Source organism: Onychostoma macrolepis, chromosome 11 (assembly GCF_012432095.1).
Source record: "Onychostoma macrolepis isolate SWU-2019 chromosome 11, ASM1243209v1, whole genome shotgun sequence".
NCBI classification, from domain to species: Eukaryota; Metazoa; Chordata; class Actinopteri; order Cypriniformes; family Cyprinidae; genus Onychostoma; species Onychostoma macrolepis.
Window position 1 is genome coordinate 5,006,470 of NC_081165.1, and position 20,571 is coordinate 5,027,040.

General features: G+C 36.8%; 1 protein-coding gene across 2 annotated transcripts in view; it reads right to left on the reverse strand.

The window, feature by feature from the left end:
• Window positions 1-3,839: 3,839 nt before the first annotated feature.
• dtx3lb.3 (deltex E3 ubiquitin ligase 3L b, tandem duplicate 3) overlaps window positions 3,840-20,571 on the reverse strand; it is a 28,072-nt gene continuing 11,340 nt past the window's right edge. The window contains exons 2-9 of one of the 2 annotated variants that reach the window (XM_058792475.1): window positions 19,973-20,031; window positions 16,999-17,227; window positions 13,714-13,868; window positions 12,404-13,408; window positions 9,402-9,619; window positions 8,678-9,281; window positions 4,851-5,068; window positions 3,840-4,742 (exon numbers count right to left, since the gene is read on the reverse strand). In XM_058792475.1, the coding sequence (XP_058648458.1) occupies window positions 4,673-4,742; window positions 4,851-5,068; window positions 8,678-9,281; window positions 9,402-9,619; window positions 12,404-13,408; window positions 13,714-13,868; window positions 16,999-17,227; window positions 19,973-20,002 (2,529 nt within the window). In that variant the 5' untranslated portion in view covers window positions 20,003-20,031 and the 3' untranslated portion in view covers window positions 3,840-4,672. Of the gene's footprint in view, window positions 4,743-4,850; window positions 5,069-8,677; window positions 9,282-9,401; window positions 9,620-12,403; window positions 13,409-13,713; window positions 13,869-16,998; window positions 17,228-19,972; window positions 20,032-20,571 lie in introns of those variants that run through there. The other variant, XM_058792476.1, reaches the window with a different exon arrangement.

The window sequence follows — 20,571 nt, forward strand, 5'->3', positions numbered from 1 at the left end:
TCGTGAGAAAGTACTTTCACACATGAGATATCCTATTTAAAGCAGAGGCAATAAATATTGCTGAGCACTTTAATATGTAGGTACTGTATGATTATAGATTCTATGATGGTGCAATCTTAATTATATTTGGCTGCTGTTAAATTTTATGCTCACAGAAAACAAAAGTACAAATGCTGTGTCACATACAGACTTAAACTGAAATGACCAAGCAATAAGGTTAAAAAAAAGTTTAAACAAGGTGTTTATTAACAACTTTACATTAGGAGAGCAATCAATGACCATGTAAGTATGATACTGCAAATCACATGGTTAATATAGAGTTTTTTGTTGACAGATCTGGAGGAGCACACACACGTGCATGCAGATGAATGACTTGAGGTTTGTTGATGACTGAGATGACTAAAGATCAACTTTTTTAATGTATTGTACTGGTTTACTTTTTATATAACATCATCCTGCAGAAAGACTGAAGATCAAAATAGACTAAATTAGCTTTATAGCTAACACTTGCGTGGTCCTGTCATAGTCACCAGCTCAGTCACCGTCAAACACTGCATTTCCCATCATCCCTCCTTCTGTTCACCTGCACGCTTTCAGCAATCACTCGCACCTGTTATCCGTTAGCCTCATTAACAGCATCTCATAAAAGCACACACCTCACACCAGTTCAGCATCCAGCCTCGTTTCTACAAAGTGGAGTATGTATCTATGATATTCTCCAAATATTACTCCAGCATTTGTTCGTATTATGTCTCCCTGTTGTTCCTGTGTGTATCACTTACCAAAGCTATGAGGTGTGTGCATCTATCCTGCCGTCCGTCTTCCATCCATGATCTTCTGCTGCCTGTAAGACTTGAAAATTATCATTACCAAGTTTGACTTTGCTCCAGAAGTCTCATTCATCTATCCACTTATCTGCCATTTCCTGTTGCTCAGTTACTGTCAATAAATCTCAATATTAATTGTCATTCTTCTTGTCCGAGTCCTATGACAAGTCCTTGATTTAAAAAAAATAATGTTCAGGATAAGTATACAATAATACAAATTTAGATCAAAACATGCTATTAAGTCAGCAGAACAGTAAAAAAACAAATTATTTTTAAGTATTTTTTATCAAATATTAAATTAACTGAATGGTAGTAAATACCACCAGTAAAGTGGTTCACTTTGTTAATATTAATAACTTGTGAAAATGCCATTTAGTAATAGTTTATAAACATAATGGCAAATTTTTTAAATAATTTTATGGATTTAAAAAATAATAATATCTTGTGTATGCTTACATTCACCACTAGATGTCGATGTGGAGGAGGATATTAAAGGCTCTTCCACAGAAGAGGTTGCCTTTAGCCTTTAACATCTTTCATGTTGTATCTAGAAATAGATTGAACAGATCTCTGCTAAAATAGAAGTCATTTCTGCATTGTATATTAATTTAGTTAAGAAATGGAGTTAGATCTAAGGTATAGTATTCAACTATTTTATGGAAACAAAAACAAAATAAAAACAATTCCCAGTTATATCCCAACAGTTATTATTTCTAACTCTGTAAAATGATTTAACTATATATATATATACAACTTAACTATATATATTATTTTAATTTACTGTCACTGGAAAGACTCTGATATGATATGAATGGCACAAGGCATGGGCGTAAATTCCTGAGACACATAAAATTTCTCAAGAGCAATTTATGAAATGGAGTAGGGGACACAAATAATACATCCAAATTGTACTTGTAAGGATATGTATACACAGCATTTGAACATAGCATGGAGACTGTGCTTAAATATGAGTTAGGTTAATAGATTCACCACACGGTCATATTATAATTATTAAATTATTTTGCATCCTCCACATAGAATTTGAGGTTTCATCTGGGACAGGGGACATCTCTTATTTAGATATTCAACTGCACAAACCCCACTGATCTGCCATTTAAAGGCAGGGTAGGTGATTTGGTTCAGAATCATTTCTTGTTATGCTGGTCGAAAGTCTCTTTACATCCCGATAGCAGTCACTAAGTGAAGTGCTCTAAATTTATTTATATGTAATTATATTGTCTGTGTAAGGCGTAGGACCATAAAATGTTCGTCCAATCAAAATGTTCGACCCGAAGATTATGATAGGCTGCCCTGTCTAACTGTCAAAAAATGTATTTGCATACCTCTGCACCCTGTTCGTGCAGACATGATACGTCATCTGCCTGTGCGCGTTCATGTGTTTTGGAGGAGGTGTGACTTTGCAGAATGATTATGCAGGAAGGGCGGGATCTTGCTTTTAAAAGCTAGCTTGCTATCACCAGCTTTTCAGAAATCACCTACCTACCTTTAACATCATATTGAGCAAAACCCAACACATTGGTAGATCTACAATGTTGAAAACCTAACATAATACAAAAATGTATAAGACAGTTCTACAGTAATACTGTACCATATTGAAATATATTCTGGAAAGAAAATATATACAAAAAAACAAATACAATCAAATCAATTTGATATATTGAAAACCTATACAAGGTGTTAGTTTTTCAATTTCAATACCATCTATACAAAAGGGGAGAACTTAGGAATAATTTTGTACTGTATGCAAACATGAACTATGTAACACATACTGCAGTGAATGACAGGTTTTTTTTTTTTCAGCTGCTAACACACTTTTTCAAAACTTTGCCTCCTTTTTTCAAAACTTTACACACAAATCCAAGAATTGCACACACAAAATGCCTCACATCTCTTGCAAAATGAAGCACTGCATTCAAAATATCACAAACGCATCTCAAAAGCAAACATTTTCAAACACCTTTCAAACGCCATAATATTAATTCCTGTTAGATTTTTGTGTGTTACATAGAGAATTGTGTGTTGTGTTTTGCAAAAAGTGTTTAATGAAATTGAAAACTGAGTAGTGTATGGTTCTGTAGATTTGGTGTGTGCTTCTGCTGTTTGAGTGTCAGCTTTCAGACATTGTGAGACAAGTAAAGATTTTGTGCAGTTGAAAAAAAAAACAAAAAAAACTATAAACTGTAGAGAGTAGCGTTCTTGTTTTGTCAAATAATTTTATAAAAGCATACATTGTATAATGCTACCTGTTGTTAGTGTTTGTTTTTTTTGGTCCGTGTTTTATGAGTGACAAAGTGTGTTTGTTGGTTGAAAGCCTTTGCTAGTGTTATGGAAGAATGAGTTGATTTGAGACATGTATGAAATGTTTTGGTAGTTTTAGTGCATTTTGAATGTGAAATTAACTGCTGTGCCAAGCTGATATTTGGTTAGGAGAACTGTGTGAAGAGTTTTGAAAAAAATGACTTAAGTACTGAGAAATGTGTCCTAACGACTGTAAAAAAAAACTGTAAACAATCTACCAAACAAGCTAGGCAACCTTATAATCGCTAACGTAGTCAACTCGGGGAAAAATACCATCATATTTTCATTACTAATTTTTAGTTAATTTGTAAAGTATGAAAATTAAACCATATTTAAATGCATAAAATAACTAATTTTACATTATAGCATTTATGCGCTGTTGACTTCTGCCCTTCTCACATTTATGCACATGGGGATTGAAAAGAGAACAGCCCCCTCCTTTTCCTTTGTACAGAGTTCAATTTAGGTATGATAGAACTGTTGCAATTTATTTATTTTACCACCCCAGACTGGTTGCTGGCCTCTTCCTGGCCACCCCTATGAAAACATCCTGGTTCCGCCAGTGGTTAAAGAAGCACCATTGGCTTAAGCCCAGGAGGATGCAACACTCCTTGTGGGGTGTATTTGTTTTTATAAAAATAAAAACAAAAATAATACTTTTATTCAGCAAGGACACATTACATTGATCAAATGTGACAGTAAAGACTTTATTATGATACAAAAGCTTTCTGTTTCAGTTAAATACTGTTCTTTTGAACTTTATATTCATCAAAGATTTTAAAAAAATGTACACAACTGTTTTCAACACTAATCAATATAAAATAATGAGAACAATTTCTAGAAGGATCATGTGACACTGAGGACTGCAGTAATGATGCTGAAAAGTCATCTTTGATCACAGGAATAAATTGCATTTTAAAATATATTCAAATAGAAAGCAGTTATTTTAAATTGTAAAAATATTTCAAAATATTACTGTTTTTGCTGTATTTTGGATCAAATGAATGCAGCCTTGATGAGCAGAAGAGAACATTAAAATAATCTTACCATTCTAAAACTTTTGACTGGTAGTGAATATTTAGTTTGTTAACTATAACAAACATAAGATTTTGGAATAAAACATAACTTTTTAGTCATGAATTTCAGAAGCCTGAAATGCCATAAGAGTGAAGGTGGATTGTATCAGTATAGCTTTGTCCTGTTGTGTAACGCTTAATGTAACTGCAGTAGTGCATATAGTCTACTGCAGTTTTTCTATTGGATAATCACACCATTTCAATTTAATTAATTTAATTGTGCTATCCTATTGCATTTACATTTTTATGATCAAAATAATCATTATCTTTTCATGAACTTACAAACCCAAGTTTGGTAAACCCTGCCCTTGAGTTAGAGGGTGGAATAATTTTGCAGACTCATATTGTATTTGTTTGTTTAACTAATGTCACTTTAAAATAATAAATGTTGATATCTAGTTAATTTGCACCTATTACACAGTTTTTCTTCAGGACATGTGAATCAAAATCTCATTTAATGCCTTTGGCTTTTAACTCGTCTTTCACTCTCTTTAGGTAGTCAGCGTCTGGATAGCCATAACTGTGGACAGAAAAACATACAAATACAAGAATATACTTTGATTACTGGATCACTGGTTTTGCAGAACATGATAGAAAATTGAAGGCAGATATTAAAAGCAGACTGTACCTTTCAGGCCCACCGTGTGTGTTGGTCTTATGATGAATATGATTCCAGGTGACGAGATTATCTAAATCAGAAGTTGTAGATTTCCCGACAGTAAAGATCAGTTTCTGATGAAAAGCCCTGTGCAGCAGTCCGAGCACTTCATTTCCTTCATTGTTGTCAGGCAGGTATGCATGACACTTTGCCCCATGAAAAGGCTTTCCCGGGTTTGGATGCTTACTCTAAAAATAATCATAACAAAATATGTTTTAAAAAATTACATAATTTGCATAACAATTTACATACTAATAGAAAAGTACCTACTAGGAGATCACAGATGTCTGAGAAATGTAAGGTTCAGAAATAACACTTTTTTTCTGTGATAAGTCACTCATTTTTACCTAATATTATGTTTTGTTTTGTTTTGTCTAGACACAGTATTTGGCCGTAAAAGTTTTTGAAACTTCAAATATTGTGAATAATTCTAGATAAAAGTCTGTTTTTTTTTTTTCTACTTTAATTGTGATATATTTTCAAGAATATGAGAACATATACACTGGGCCTTCGTGACCGTTTGTTTACTACAGGCAAGGGATAACGTGCAGTTAGCCAGTCATTATCGCAAAAACAAACCTGGACAGAATGCCATATTACAGTATATTAATACTGAAGGCCTCTGATGTTATTTTAATACAACTGATAACTGAGACACAAGATGCCGGCAGTTGTGTTTGTATGAAATGAGTAAGTCTGTGGTGTGATATGAGAGACATTTAATGTAGAGCCAGTTTTAGTTATGAGGGATTAGTTATAAGAGGTCTTTTAGCCTACACACAATAGCCTACAGCAGGGCTGTGCAATTACTCGAATTCGATTATCATGCGCATCTCGTCACTAAAGCCAGTTTCATGATTAGCAGTAAATCGCCATCACCTGCTTTCAGATGGAGACAAGCTATGCTAGGTGATTCGTCTTCAATTATGAATGCGATATTGCCTAGCTTCCCAGCAGGCACCAGACGTCTATGTAGACATCGGACAGACGTTGCATTTTGGTTGAAAATGAAAATTTTGAAAATGGCAATATTTGACGTTGACTTAACATTGGATTTTGGTTGCACAACCTAAAAACAACAAAATCTCAACGTCAGCTGACGTTGGTATTGGACATCAATTTAACATTGACATTAGACATTGAATTTACATTGAATTTTGGTCACCCGACGTCGCAACCGAAATTTAACCAAATATCAACGTCTTATGATGTTGTGTGCCTGTTTTGTGCCTGCTGGGTTGTTAGTGAACTACGGCTCTGTGTATTAACTGCTGCTCCATCTGAAAGCAGGTGATGGCGATTTACTGCTAATCACGAAACCGGCTTTAGTCAAGTCAAGTCAAGTCACCTTTATTTATATAGCGCTTTTACAATACAGATTGTGTCAAAGCACTTAACAGTATCAAATTGGAGGATAGAGTGTCAGTAATGTATAATGATAAGATTAAACACTCAATTTTCAGTTAAAGGCATTTCATTATTGAATTCAGAGATGTCATTGTCTAGCTCAGTTTAGTTTAAATAGTATCTGTGCAATCAAATCGGCGATAATCGCTAGAAATTAAGTGTCCCCAACTGAGCAAGCCAGAGGCGACAGCGGCAAGGAACCAAAACTCCTCTGAGACATAATGGAGAAAAACCTTGGGAGAAACCAGGCTCAGTCGGGGCCAGTTCTCCTCTGACCAGACGAAACCCGCAGTTCAAAAGTTTCTATTTCTATTTTAATTTTGTTGCAATTTCTAACAATAGTAGTATTATGTAGTTAGGTATTTTATTATATTTTAGTTATTTTGTTATTTTTGGTTGATATATCTGGGGATATATCTCTGGGGTCATCCGGGCGTCCTGGTCTCCGCCGACGATCAGGGCCGCAGAGCGTCACCTCCGGCGCCGACCCACCATCTGATCGGACACGGACCGAGAAACAGACTAGGAAAAAACAGACAAACATTAGCGCAGATGCCATTCAACTTACGATGTAACGAGTACATCGTGTGTTATGGGGAGTGTTCGGTTCGGTTGATCTAATTAATGCAGCCTAACAACTTTAACGGATTTGAATAATAGAAGCGTATTAATGTGTTATGTGTAAGCCAGGCTAAAGAGATGGGTCTTTAATCTAGATTTAAACTGACAGAGTGTGTCTGCCTCCCGAACAGTGTTAGGTAGACTGTTCCAGAGTTTGGGTGCTAAATAGGAAAAGGATCTGCCGCCCGCAGTCGATTTTGATATTCTAGGTATTATCAAACGGCCAGAGTTTTGAGAACGCAGCGGACGTGGAGGACTATAATGCGATAAGAGCTCGCTCAAGTACTGAGGAGCTAAACCATTCAGGGCTTTATAAGTAATTAACAAGATTTTAAAATCTATCCAATGCTTGATAGGGAGCCAGTGCAGTGTTGACAGAACCGGGCTAATATGGTCATATTTCCTGGTTCTAGTAAGGACTCTAGCTGCTGCATTTTGGACCAACTGTAGTTTGTTGATCAAGCGTGCAGAACAACCACCCAATAAAGCATTACAATAGTCTAACCTTGAGGTCATAAACGCATGAATTAACATTTCTGCATTTGACGTTGAGAGCATTGGTCGCAATTTAGATATGCTTTTGAGATGAAAAAATGCAGTTTTACAGATGCTAGAAACATGGCTTTCAAATGACAGATTGCTATCGAACAGCACACCTAGGTTCCTGACGTGGCTTTACGGACGAGATGCGCATGATAATCGAATTCGATTAATTGCACAGCCCTAGCCTACACTCAGACAGCAAGCAGTGTCGGCCCAGATCCGGCCCACATCTGGCCTGCATGGATTTCACACGGGCCAGATGTGGGCTGGATCTGGGCCAAAACTATGTTGCTGTCTGGGAGTTATATTTTAAGGATTGGAACTTTTTCATACTACAGAATCTAAACCACAAAGTCTACTTCTGGTGTCTTCTGTGTTTTCTCAAGCACAGTACAAATTACAAATTACACAAAGCATAAAGAAGAATCATATTGTTAAAAGACAGTGGATGGGCATTTTGAGGAGTGCTTTGTTAAATGGCTTATGGTAACCCAGAGTGTTTTATTTCTTAAACTGTGCATTGTTTTCTTTTCTTGCTTCCTTTCCTTGCCTCCTAGCTCTTCCCAACTATGACTCAAGGATAGGATGTAAGAAAATGACAGATGGACTGAGAAACTGAAGGATGACTTTGTAAATGGCATATTAGTGTGCTGTTGAAGTTTGGTTAATTAAGAAATTCATAATAAATATTAATACAAAAAAGCTACCCTGGTTGAATATTAAATATTTATGGTTTATCTACACTGCAAAGGTAAAATATGGACTAAAATTACTGTATTGTAATACACGAGATGGAGGTGGAGAATTTATGCATATCAGGTGTTTTGACAAAACAACTTCAACACAGGATATACTGTACCTGTTGTCTCCTCAGTTAAGCACACTTAGTAAGCCTCACAGTGTAGTTAGACAATTGAGATGTCCTTTATCATAGCAGACTTTGAACGGTTTTTGGGTCACAGGCATGAGGATCACGGAGCAATTCAAAAATTAAAAGTAACCCCACGACAGTACTTCTTTGTCTTTCACAGTGTTAGCAAGACATAATGGCATGCAGAAAAACTACATATACCTCAGACCTAAATCCCACAATAAAATACATTATTTTGTTTGTTTGTTTTGTTTTCAACAGGCTCAACAGCACAGATTTTGTCTTTTGCAACGCCTGTGTTATGTGGAATTAAACAATATGATGTGCTAAAAAGAAGGTGAATTCAGTTTCTTACCGTTTGAATACCACTGGGTATGTTGTAGGTGATTTCAATAGTGCCACAGTGTGGATATCCAGGGAGACTCAATCTGCTCATTGTTACATACATATTTCCATCCGGTTGGTTTCCCTCCAATTTCCCAAACACTTCCTTACACACAGGACAGATGGATCCCAGACTCTCCACTGACATTCTTATACATTCCTGACAGAATTCATGCCCACATTTCAGTTTTATCTTGTCAGTGAAGTTGTCCATACAAATAGGGCACGTCTCCTCTTCAGCATGAGCACCTTTACTGTCATGTTTAGAATCATTTTTTGATTGTTCATTGAAACCAGTATCTGTTTCGCCTCGCACTCTAAAGTTCACTCCCTCATCCCGTCCTGCTCCACCCACTGCTCCTGGACCATAATCAGGCGTCTGATTCAATCTGATTCCCTTTGAGTGTGGAATGTTACCTGAGTAACCAAGCAGTTTCTTCATCTTTTCATCAAACACATTCTTCTGAAGTTTGTCCTTGAATTGGCTTTCCAGTCTTGTTGTCTCTTCTTTAATGCCTTTGGCCTTTAACTCATCTTTCACTTTCCTCAGGTAGTCAGGGTCTGGATAGCCATAACTATACAATTATGAAGTACAGAGAGTGAAAAATACAACAAAGTTCAAATACAGTAATATTTTAAATGTTTGGTTTTGTAGGACATGGAGTATTGAAAGCAGATTTTAAATGAACTTATACTTTAGAGGCCCGCCAAGTGTGTTGGTCTTATGATGAATATCATTCCAGATGACAGAATTGTCTAAACCGGAAATTGTTGAAGTCCCAACGGTAAAGATCAGTTTCTGTTTAAAAGCCCTCTGCAGCAGTCCGAGCACTTCATTTCCTTCATCGTTGTCTGGCAGGTATGCATGACACTTTGCTCCATGATAAGGCTTTCCTGGGTTTGGATGCTTATTCTAAATGATCAGAAAAATTGTGTATGAGCATAACCTTTAAAAAAGGATTTACTATGGAGATCTCAGATCTGTTTGTACCTTAAAATCTGCTTGTACCTTCCCTGCCTCAAGGTGGCGAAACACTGTTCCTGGAAGTCCACTATGCCACAGATTTTTCGGTAGCTCCGTAATCTTATACACAAACGATCTAATCAAAGTCTTTGGGATTACTAAAAATTACAGGCAGGTGTCTTTTATTAAGAGTTAGAAATAAAATCAGCAGAACAGTGGTTCACCAGGAACAGAGGTGCCAAGCCTTGCCTTGTATTGTGTTTTTTTTTTTTTTTTTGTCTTTTACTTTTTTTCTTTCCTGCAGTATAACTCTTCTGTTATAAAGCCCACGTCTTCCAGTCTAGAGCCGTGATTTATTGGGAGCATACAATCTGTAGACCTTCAGCAGAGTGCTGTCATTTGGTATAGTGTGTTTTGTTTGTCTTTGTTCATCACATTCTTTAATTCAGTGGTCAATTTGATTTTATTTATTATGATATTCAAAGAAGTCAAAATTAAAGTATTAATGGGAACTGTTCCACAATACAAAAGAAGCATCTAAAGCCTTGAAAATACTTCCACTGTTTTTTATTATGTTGTCTCAAGCACAGTGTGCATGACATATTTTTTTCACCAAGAGTCAGCACAGACTGTCCACATACAGTCAAAGTTTTTCAAAAATACAGACATGTGCATCTGCGCACAGGCCTGAGTCTGTCTCCAGTAATTGCAGTATCCATTGGTGGGCAGCAAATGTCACAGATTGCTTGTTGCTTTCACAAAATAGAAGAAAGAAGGCCATGTACTCTAGTAAGGCTACATGTTTTGGCTGTCACAACATCAAGCATCAATGGCCATTTCAATTTGAATGATAAAGCCTCCATTTTGTGCCCTTCATTCAGCATATTTTAAAAGATGCATCAAGTGTATCCTTCACATCTTTAGTTTACCCAAAATCCTACGCACACATTTCAATTCATAGAAAAGCTGATGGAAATCATTTAGCATAGTGATCAACTGTTAGTTATGACATATTGGGCCCTATCATATACCCAGCGCAATGCAACGCCAGGTGTGACGCAAGTGTTTTTTTACTAGTTTCAGCCCAGTGCACTTATCATTTTCATGTCCAGCGCCACGTTGTTTAAATAGCAAATGCACTTGCGCCCATCTGTTGACCCATAGGCATGCTGGTCTGAAAACAAGGTGTGATCAGGCACATTGTTGGTGTGTTGCTTTTCGAGGCAACTGAAAACGATTGCGCCATTGACCAGCTAAAACCTGATCTAAAGTCAATGGCACAGTATTTTAAAAAATATATACAGTGTATATGTTTATAGGGAGCATTAGTAATATGCACCTATACGCTGGTGCACAACGCGTGTACACTCTGCTTATTACACACACAGAGACACGCAGCAGCACACAAACATGCCAAGTATTAAAAATGAAAGGATTACAATGTAAAAGATTGTCCTGTAGATGGTCTGCTCCTGCGCTTTAACCTTGCGCATGAGCAGATCCGTTTCCTCTCTGGAGAAACGTTCAGTCTTTGCTCTTGCAAATTCCGTCATGTAAATAGCGATTCCGCAGTGGTGCAAGCACAACTCACATTTAAAGGGAATGGGAGATGAGATTCTGATTGGTTTATTGCATGTTATGCCCAAAACACACCCATGACTCATTAAGAGAATAGGTACAACCCTTTTAGTCCATGCACCGGGCGGACCAACCATTTTTTTCCGTCGTTAAACTAGCAAAAGTGGATTCTGACATGCCCTAAGTGCACCTGTGCCATGTGCTTCAGACCATGCGCTTAGATCGTTAAAATTTGGTCGACCGATATATAGCCACGGCATTCAGCAAATACGCATTTATATGATTTAAACAGATCTTTGAATAACTAATAAACTTTTAATTTAAAAAACCTTGCAAACTTAGTCCAATCCAGTTGTGAGTTCTTGTGAAGTGTGCATTTGTATCCTGCATGATCGTGTTTACTCCGCATGTCGGTCGGTCCGTGTGAATTGAATGCGAACAGGAGGAGTGTTCAGCTTCACTGGAGACACGCGATCGACAAACTTTAAACTCGTGATTTCAAATTATGCTGCGCTTCATGCTTTTGCCCAATGTCATATTCATGTCATTTTCACTGTGTGATGTTTGTAAAATAAGTGTTACCTTGGCTTCATTTGAAAAAATATGATTCCCAATGCACACAAACTTCCCAGATTACTGAGTGCCCTGTTGGTTACAGTGTTTACTTTCTTTTTAATTATATTTTATTAAATATATATTTCTTTGTGAAAAATACTTTGTCATTTAAAGTATAAGTATGTTTATTTTACACATTTATTTTTTAATCCATTTTCAAATTATTTCAAATTTCTTAAATATGAATTAAAATAAATAAAATTATATTGGCTTTATATCGGCCACCCTGCTTTCCAAGATATCAGCATCAGCTGTCAAAACACCAATATCGGTCGACCACTAGTTAGAATAGGACCCATTAAGTCAAAGTGATGGGATACATTATCATGCTGTCCTCTGCAAGCCAGGAATATAAACACAAAGCAGCTTTAGTGTGCATTTGTCAAAAATGGTTCCAGCATATAGTTAAATGGAGTACATTCACTACAACACAGATTTCATCATCAGCTGTATTTTGTCCCTATGTAATCACAAACAATTCAATGTGTACGGAGTGTACTTAAAAAATTTTTTTTTTAAATCAGTTGTACATATTCTTACCGTTTGAATACCACTGGGTATGTTGTAGGTGATTTCAATAGTGTCACAGTGTGGATATCCAGGGAGACTCGATCTACTCTTTCTTACAGTCATTGTTCCATCCGGTTGGTTTCCCTCCAATTTCCCAAACACTTCCTTACACACAGGACAGATGGATCCCAGACTCTCCACTGACATTCTTATACATTCCTGACAGAATTCATGCCCACATTTCAGTTTTATCTTGTCAGTGAAGTTGTCCATACAAATAGGGCACGTCTCCTCTTCAGCATGAGCACCTTTACTGTCATGTTTAGAATCGTTTTTTGATTGTTCATTGAAACCAGTATCTGTTTCGCCTCGCACTCTAAAATTCACTCCCTCATCCCGTCCTGCTCCACCCACTGCTCCTGGACCATAATCAGGCATCTGATTCCATCTGAATCCTCTTGCATGAGGAATTTCCCCTGAGTAACCAATCAGTTTCTCTTGTCTTGTCATCTTATCATCAAATAGGTTCATCAGACGTTTCTCCTTAAATTTTTGTTCCAGTCTTGTTGTCTCTCTTTTAATCGTGTCTGTAAATTTCTTTGGTCCAAAGAACAGACAGTCACTGGCAGACATGGTGAACATAATCTTTTCCTTCTCTGACTGGACGGCATTAAGTGCCTCCTTCACAATATCTGAATCCACGTTATGATTAATAGCAGCATCACTAAAAGTATCCACACATCCTTTAACTAGTTTCTGAAAGTCCTCAGTGGTTTTAGACACAGAATCAGGGTTCGAGCTCTGGATATGTTTGATTGAGACTGACACTTCTGCAGAAATACAGACTCCATGCTGTTTCTCAAATTGTTTCAGTTCCTTTCTGTAAGCATGATGCATGTACCAGTATGGATAGAGGGGGACAGTGATTTCAAGGGCAGGTTTAGTGGTCTCAGTTTGATTTGGAGCACTATTAGCTGCAGCAGCGTCCTCACCTTCTTCTGATTCTGTAGAAGTCACAGGTATAGAACTGTTTACCTAAAAACATGTGATAAGATTTTATTAAAGATGTTTTTACCCACAGTTAAAATAAAATAATTACATTACCAAATGATTGCTACACATCATCATCATCATCATTATTATTATTATTATTATTATTGTTGTTGTTGTTGCAACTACTACTGTACTAACAGTTTGAACACAAGTAGTTTAGCATTTACTAGTGTAAATTGTAGGTCAGGCAGTTTTAGATGGTTATGCTCTCGGCAATCAAGACTGATGAATAAACTGATCAGATGACTGGGCCCTTTGCCATAATTCTGTACAAGTAAACACGATACCTTTGGTAATGGAAATCCGATCTTGTATGACATGGATGTCTTGCATGATGCTGTCACACATTGTGTTTCATCTGGACAAATCCATGCAGTCACTTCCTTATTTTCATGTTTAAAAATCAAAGGTATCGACCTGAGCTTTTTTAAAGCTTGTCGAGCTACATAGAAAAATAAGGAGGTTATATACAGTATATATTTCAAATGTTTAAAAATGTTTTAAAAAATAAATAAATAAATATACAGGTGCATCTAAAAAAAATTTGAATATCGTGGAAAAGTTATTTTTTTATAACTTATTTCAAAAAGTGAAACTTTGCATATATTCTAGATTCATTACAAGTAAAACATTTGAAAAGTTTTTTTAATTTTTTTATTTTTTTATTTTGATGATTAGAGCTTACAGCTCATGAAAGTTAAAAATCCAGTATCTCAAAATATTAGAATATTTACATTTCAGTTTCATTAAATGACCATCCCTACAGTATAAATTCCGGGTATCTCTTGTTCTTTGAAACCACAATAATGGGGAAGACTGCTGACTTGGCAACGGTCCAGAAGACAATCATTGAAACCCTCCACAAACAGGGTAAGTCACAGAAGTTCATTACTGAAAGGGGTGGCTGTTCACAGAGTGCTGTATCAAAGCATATTAAATGCAAAGTTGACTAGAATGAATAAATTGGGTAGGAAAAGATGCACAAGCAACAGGGATAACCGCAAGCTTGAGGATACTGTCAAGCAAAACCGATTCAAACACTTGGGAGAGCTTCACAAGGAATGGACTGAAGCTGGAGTCAGTGCATCAAGAGTCACCACGCTCAGACGTCTTCAGGAAAAGGGCTACCAAGCCACTTCTGAAAAATAAACAACATCAGAAGCATCTTACCTGGCTTAAGGAGAAAAATAACTGAACTATTGCTCAGTGGTCCAAAGTCCTCTTTTCAGATAAAAGTAAATTTTGCATTTCATTTGGAAAAATCAAGGTCTGGAGGAAGACTGGAGAGGCACATAATCCAAGCTGCTTGAAGTCCAGTGTGAAGTTTCCAAAGTCAGTGATGATTTGGGGTGCCGTGACGTCTTCTGATGTTGGTCCATTGTGTTTTATCCAGTCCAAAGTCAATGCAGCCGTCTACCAGCAGATTTTGGAGCACTTTATGCTTCCATCTGCTGACAAGCTTTATGGAGATGCTGATTTCCTTTTCCAGCAGGACTTTAGCACCTGCCCACAGTGCCAAAACCACTTCCAAGAGGTTTGCTGACTACGATATTACTGTGCTTGATTGGCCAGCCAACATGCCTGATTATTACATCCAACAACAAAACACCTCAATCGCTTAGGAGCCATTCTTGTCTACTCCTGCTCCGGGGTCGAAAAAATGGCAGACTGAATGACAGCTCACTCAGGGCGGGTCTAAGGTAAAACACTAGTGTCGATCAAAACAATAGTGGGAGGGGCCTGAGTCTGTGTGACGTCACACAAATGTGTGAGAATGGCTTGATATGAGAAAGGGGAAATGATAACGAGATAAAAAAAAACACTTGGGTGGATCTTCATCATTATAGGGTGGTTGTGTACACACACTGCCAGCACACATATCAGTTGAAACAACTTGTAAAAGTGCATGTCGCATCCGATGACCCCTTTAAAGAACTATGGCCTAATGATGAGAGATTCGGACTTGTAACCCAAAGGTCAAGGGGTTTGAGTCTTGGTACCAGCAGGGATTGAAGGTGGGGGGAGTGAATGACCAGCGCCCTCTTCCACCCTCGATACCAGGACTGAGGTGAGACCCGCAAGCAAGGCCAACTGCTTCCCGGGAGCTGCAGTAAAAGTGGCTGCCCACTGCTTTGGGCAGGGCCAGATTTACCTCTTTTCATGACATAGGCAAAACTAATTTTTACCCAGAAAAAGAACGCAATGCAACGTGCGGCTTGAGCCAGTGGAGGATATCATTCTGGTGAGTCAGTCTTTTATTACTTGCATTAGTAATTATTGTATTATTGTGACATAAACTTGATACATTTACTAGTTGGGTTTTTCCCAAAATATATTTCCAGACTAAAATGTTTGAAATCGAGTGAAACATTTTGAATATTATTGTATGTAAATTTTGTACAATGTGAGGATGTTTTTATGTTCTGTAGAATATAACACAATACGACATAAAAGTAAAATGATTGAAACATGAATGTCAGCAGAGATCAGGGCAACTAGATGAGCGCCAGAGACAGATCCTCAGTGAAGACCATGTCTCCTTGATGGCCATCGGGACAAGTGGGTGGGGGGGTTTTGTCCTGTGACCTAGTTTTCCTTGTGTTCCTGTCATTCATTAGTTAATTTGCACACCTGCCTTGCCTTTGAGTTGATTACCTTGTCTATTTCAAGCCCTCTGTGTCTTTAGTTGTTGTTCGATCTCGTCACTACTTATGGTTGTGTGTATACCCTGTTTGCTTCTATTTTTTTAATGTGTTTTGAGATTGATTTTCTTTGTGTTGTGCCCCCTCTCCCCACAAATGCTGTGACAGACAGTGGTAGAGTTTAGCTTCAACCCTAATTAAACACACCTGAATGAGCTTATCAATGTTTTCAGGATTACTAAAAAATTCCAGACAGGTGTTTTGGAGCTAGTTGAAGCTACTCTCTGCATGACACCAGCTACTAAACTAACCAAAGTGAAGTCTTAATTTTCAAATGAATTCATAAACGATTCTTATTGTGTCATCTGTAGCCAGAATATGACATGCTTTTTTCCACCACAGAAGCACTCTATTAATCTACAGTAATGATTACTATTACAATATCAAGAGCAATCATCAACAATAATAAGTGTGATGATAATTCAGCTTCAACCTCTAATAGGTTGTTTATTCATTTGTTTGAATTATGCATCTTGTGTGTAAATACATGTACATGAACAGCATTAAATAGTCTGTATAAATAAGCATAAATGCCATGAATGCAAACTTCTGTTCCACCTTTGCAGTGTAAAGATGTATTTTGTTGATGTTGAAAGAAACTGGATTGGTAACAGTCTATAGTTTTGCGACTGATCTTTTTTGTTTGTTTGTTTGTTTTTTAAATCAGGGCGAAGAACTGCAAGTACTGCCAGTGCATCAGATGGAGAGATTGAAAAGTTCATCAAACAATGGCTGCAAGGTATGCTACAAATGTTAACAGTTACCATTCATGTTATCAGTCTGAGATTGTCTGACTAACCATAAGTGTTATTGTCTGTTCCCCTTTTTGTCTCTCTTTCTGTCAGTCTGTTTCTCTGTTATATATCTCACCTGTCGATGGTGTTATCTGCACTTCTGCCCAGGATGGATCATCCATGAGTTTAATGCTGTGGACAGATGGTTTCCCTTCCAGTCTGGATAACCAGCTCTGAAGGGCTTTATGTAATCTTGCTCTCCATCTCTCTGGAAATGGTTCTGTCCAGTCCACTTTTATTTTAAATTTAGCTATATCCAGTGGTGCTGAGGGTTGTGGCATTTCATCACCAGCTGTGTAAATGTCCTGTTACAGGGAAAAATTATTAAAGCAAACTCACATGTATGAATTCCAGGATGAAGTACACAAATCAAGTGCTTGAGAGTAAAAGTACAGAAACCCTAATAAAATATTACTCCAGTAAAAGTATAAAGTACTTCTTTCAATTTTACATGAACACTCTAAAAAATAATTCAGGGGGCCTTTTGCCACAATATAAATTTCTCCTTCAAGGGAACTCACACTGAATCATCTAGTGGACACTATGGGGAATGCCATCAGGATGACTGATATTTGAAGAACGCACAGCCCGTGACATCATTAGGCTAACATGCTTTAGGCTGTCTCCCCTACATTAGGGTTTCAAGTAGATGGCCCAATGCCATTAGGAACATTGCTGTTTGAGGATAGTTGTGTTCTCAACTTGGCTGAATGGGATGTCCCTCCTTAAAATATTAGTGTTAGTTGGGTTCCCCATTTCCCCAAAGTTTTTTGTTTTTGTTTTTTTTAACTGTCTTTGGTCTGAACTAACCCTTCCCCCACCCGTCACTATTTTTGGTGCTCTTTCACCAGTGGGTATTTTGTTCTCCATAGTGTCCACTAGAGGATGTGGTGCAAATCCCCTTGAAGGGGAACGTCTCAGGTTACGCATGTAACCATGGTTCCCCAAGAGGGAACGAGACACTGCGTCCCCTTGCCATGCCTTGGTCCTGCCTGTTTCACATCTCCTTCAGACAAAGAAGTTGATGACGTGCATTACAGGTGCCCTCTTATATTCCCAGGCATCCTGCTAATGACATCACAGGCTGTGCAGTCCAATGGATTGTAGTGTTTTCACACATGCTTCAGACACTGGTCATGTTGATGGCATGGGGAACCATGGTTACGTACGTAACCCGAGACGTAAATTAATAAATACCTGTTATAATAAAAGTTATTTTATGAGTTTAAATGTTATTTTATGCTAGTGTTTAATGTTGTTATGTTTGACATTCAAAAGAGTTTCTGTTATGTTTAAGTTTTGTGGTTAAAAGTACAAAAGTATTTTATCTTGAACTTCTATACTTTTATATTTAACAAATTTATAGGTAACACTTTATTTCGATAGTCCACTTTAGACATTCTACTAACAGTAAGTAACTTTGCAACTACTGTACATGTCAACTAGCAGTCATTAGAGTATTAGAAGGCTGTCTGCTTAATATCTTCTAACACTTTATTTTGATGGGTCCACAATATACAACATACTGAGTATTAGAAACTTTGCAAGTATATGTCAACTTATTCTACTAACCCTAAACCTACCCTAACAGTCTACTCTGAGAGTTAGTAATTAATGAGAATTAGTTGACATGTAGTTGCAAATTAATGAGAATTAGTTGACATGTAGTTGACGTGTAGTTACAAAGTTACTTATAGTTAGTAGAATGTCTAAAGTGGACTATCGAAATAAAGTGTAACCAATTTATATTAGCTTTTATTTAACCCTACTGCTCAAAGGGGTGCTTGTCATACACTATCAAAACATTAAATATATTAAAATATGTATTTGTGTTATGGATATTTCAAGTGTGCAAATACGTGGGTGAAAAAATTAGGAAAAAACTAAATGTGCTTTAAACAATATCAGATGTCTATGGAAGCCCGTTTCCGCCACTGAATTTAAAAAAAAAAAAAAAGTTATTGCGACTTTTTATCTCACAATTCTGTGACAAATCTCAAACCTCACATAGGACAAAATGTGTAAGAAGAACATGCAAACATACTAAGATTGTGAGAGATTTGGCTGTCCGGATGGAATTAATGTTGTATGTTTTTTGGGGTTTTTTTATGTGTTGATGTGCAGCGGTTCTCTTATCCAACACAAATTTCTCCTAAGGGAGACTAAATAAATACTACCTTGACCTTCCGTTTTTGCCTAAAACCACTTTCAAGCATTTCATTAAGCAGGCTTAAACATCTCACCCTTTTACAGCAGATTTAGTTCACAAACAACTGACAGTCCTAACAGTGACCTAAATATGATTTTCATTTACAGTAATAAATCCTAAAATTCAGCATTAGTAACTTACTTTTTGCGCCATCAGTCGCACACACTCAAGCTCAGAGGATTTCCCATTCTTGGCTCATTTTAACTCTGTCTTGTTAATCCACCAAACTGAATTGACTCGCTCTGATCATTTGAATCAGTGAGTTGTTGACTCGAGAACAGCTGCAATTTTATCAGTCCAATTTGTGAATGAATCTCAGTGCGATTTGCAAACCGATTTTCAACAGGTTCACTGAATCAGCTCATTCACGAATCGGACACCGCTATCGTGACTCAGTTCAAAATAACAAGGAATGTACATGTTTTTAAGAAATGCAGTGGAGTAAAAAGTATGATGTTGTGCTTTGGAATGTAGTGGAGTATAAGTAAAAATTTCTCAAAATAAAACTATTTTATGCAGAAGAGCAGCAAGTGCAGACTATAAACTACACCAGGGTCAGACACAGTAGTCCATCCTCAACTCTTAAAATACTGAGGGAGGGAATGAGTTTGAACTCTAAACTGTGAATAGGAAGACTATAACAGATAAACACCAGACAACAGATATAAAGATTGGGAGCAAAAAAATGTAAAATAATAATATTTTATATGTATTCTAATTAAAAAATTAAAAAATAATAGGCTCAGTATGTTTTGGCATTTAATTGTTCATGAATATGAAATTACTGATATTCTGGTATGATAATGGCCCTGTGGCTCAAGCTCTAGTTATTAGTCAGTACCTCTTCTGACTGTAAGTGTGTTCGATCCATTGTGATGTCATCCAGAGGTGGGCTGGGTCCTAACATTCAAAAACAAAAACCATAATGAAACATAACAATAAAATATAATACATATAAATATCTTTATATAGTTCAAATCAATATGTCTGGATAAGAGTTTATTGTTCAGTTAACCCTACGTTTTATTTAAGCTTTTAATGGACAGGACAGTGGACAGAGACAAGGAATGAGATCAGGGCATGAAGCAGACCGGACTTGAACCTGCAAACTTATGGGAGCAGTACAGGTCAATCCAAAGGGATTTGTATGTATTTTTACATAAAGTGTGGTTCTACCAAACATACCTTACATTTCCTTACATTTGCATAGACACTGAAACGTACAATACTGACATACTGACAGCATCCAAACGTACAATGTTGACATTTTGACAACATCAAAAATGTAAAATATTAATGTACGAACAACTTTTCAGTTGAATATTGAAATTATGACATTAACGTTTTGATTGAATTGTTAATTTGTCATATCAATGCCATTATGTTTCCAAATGCTTTTATTAAATGAAGTTTACTCATTTAATTAATTTAAAATAATAA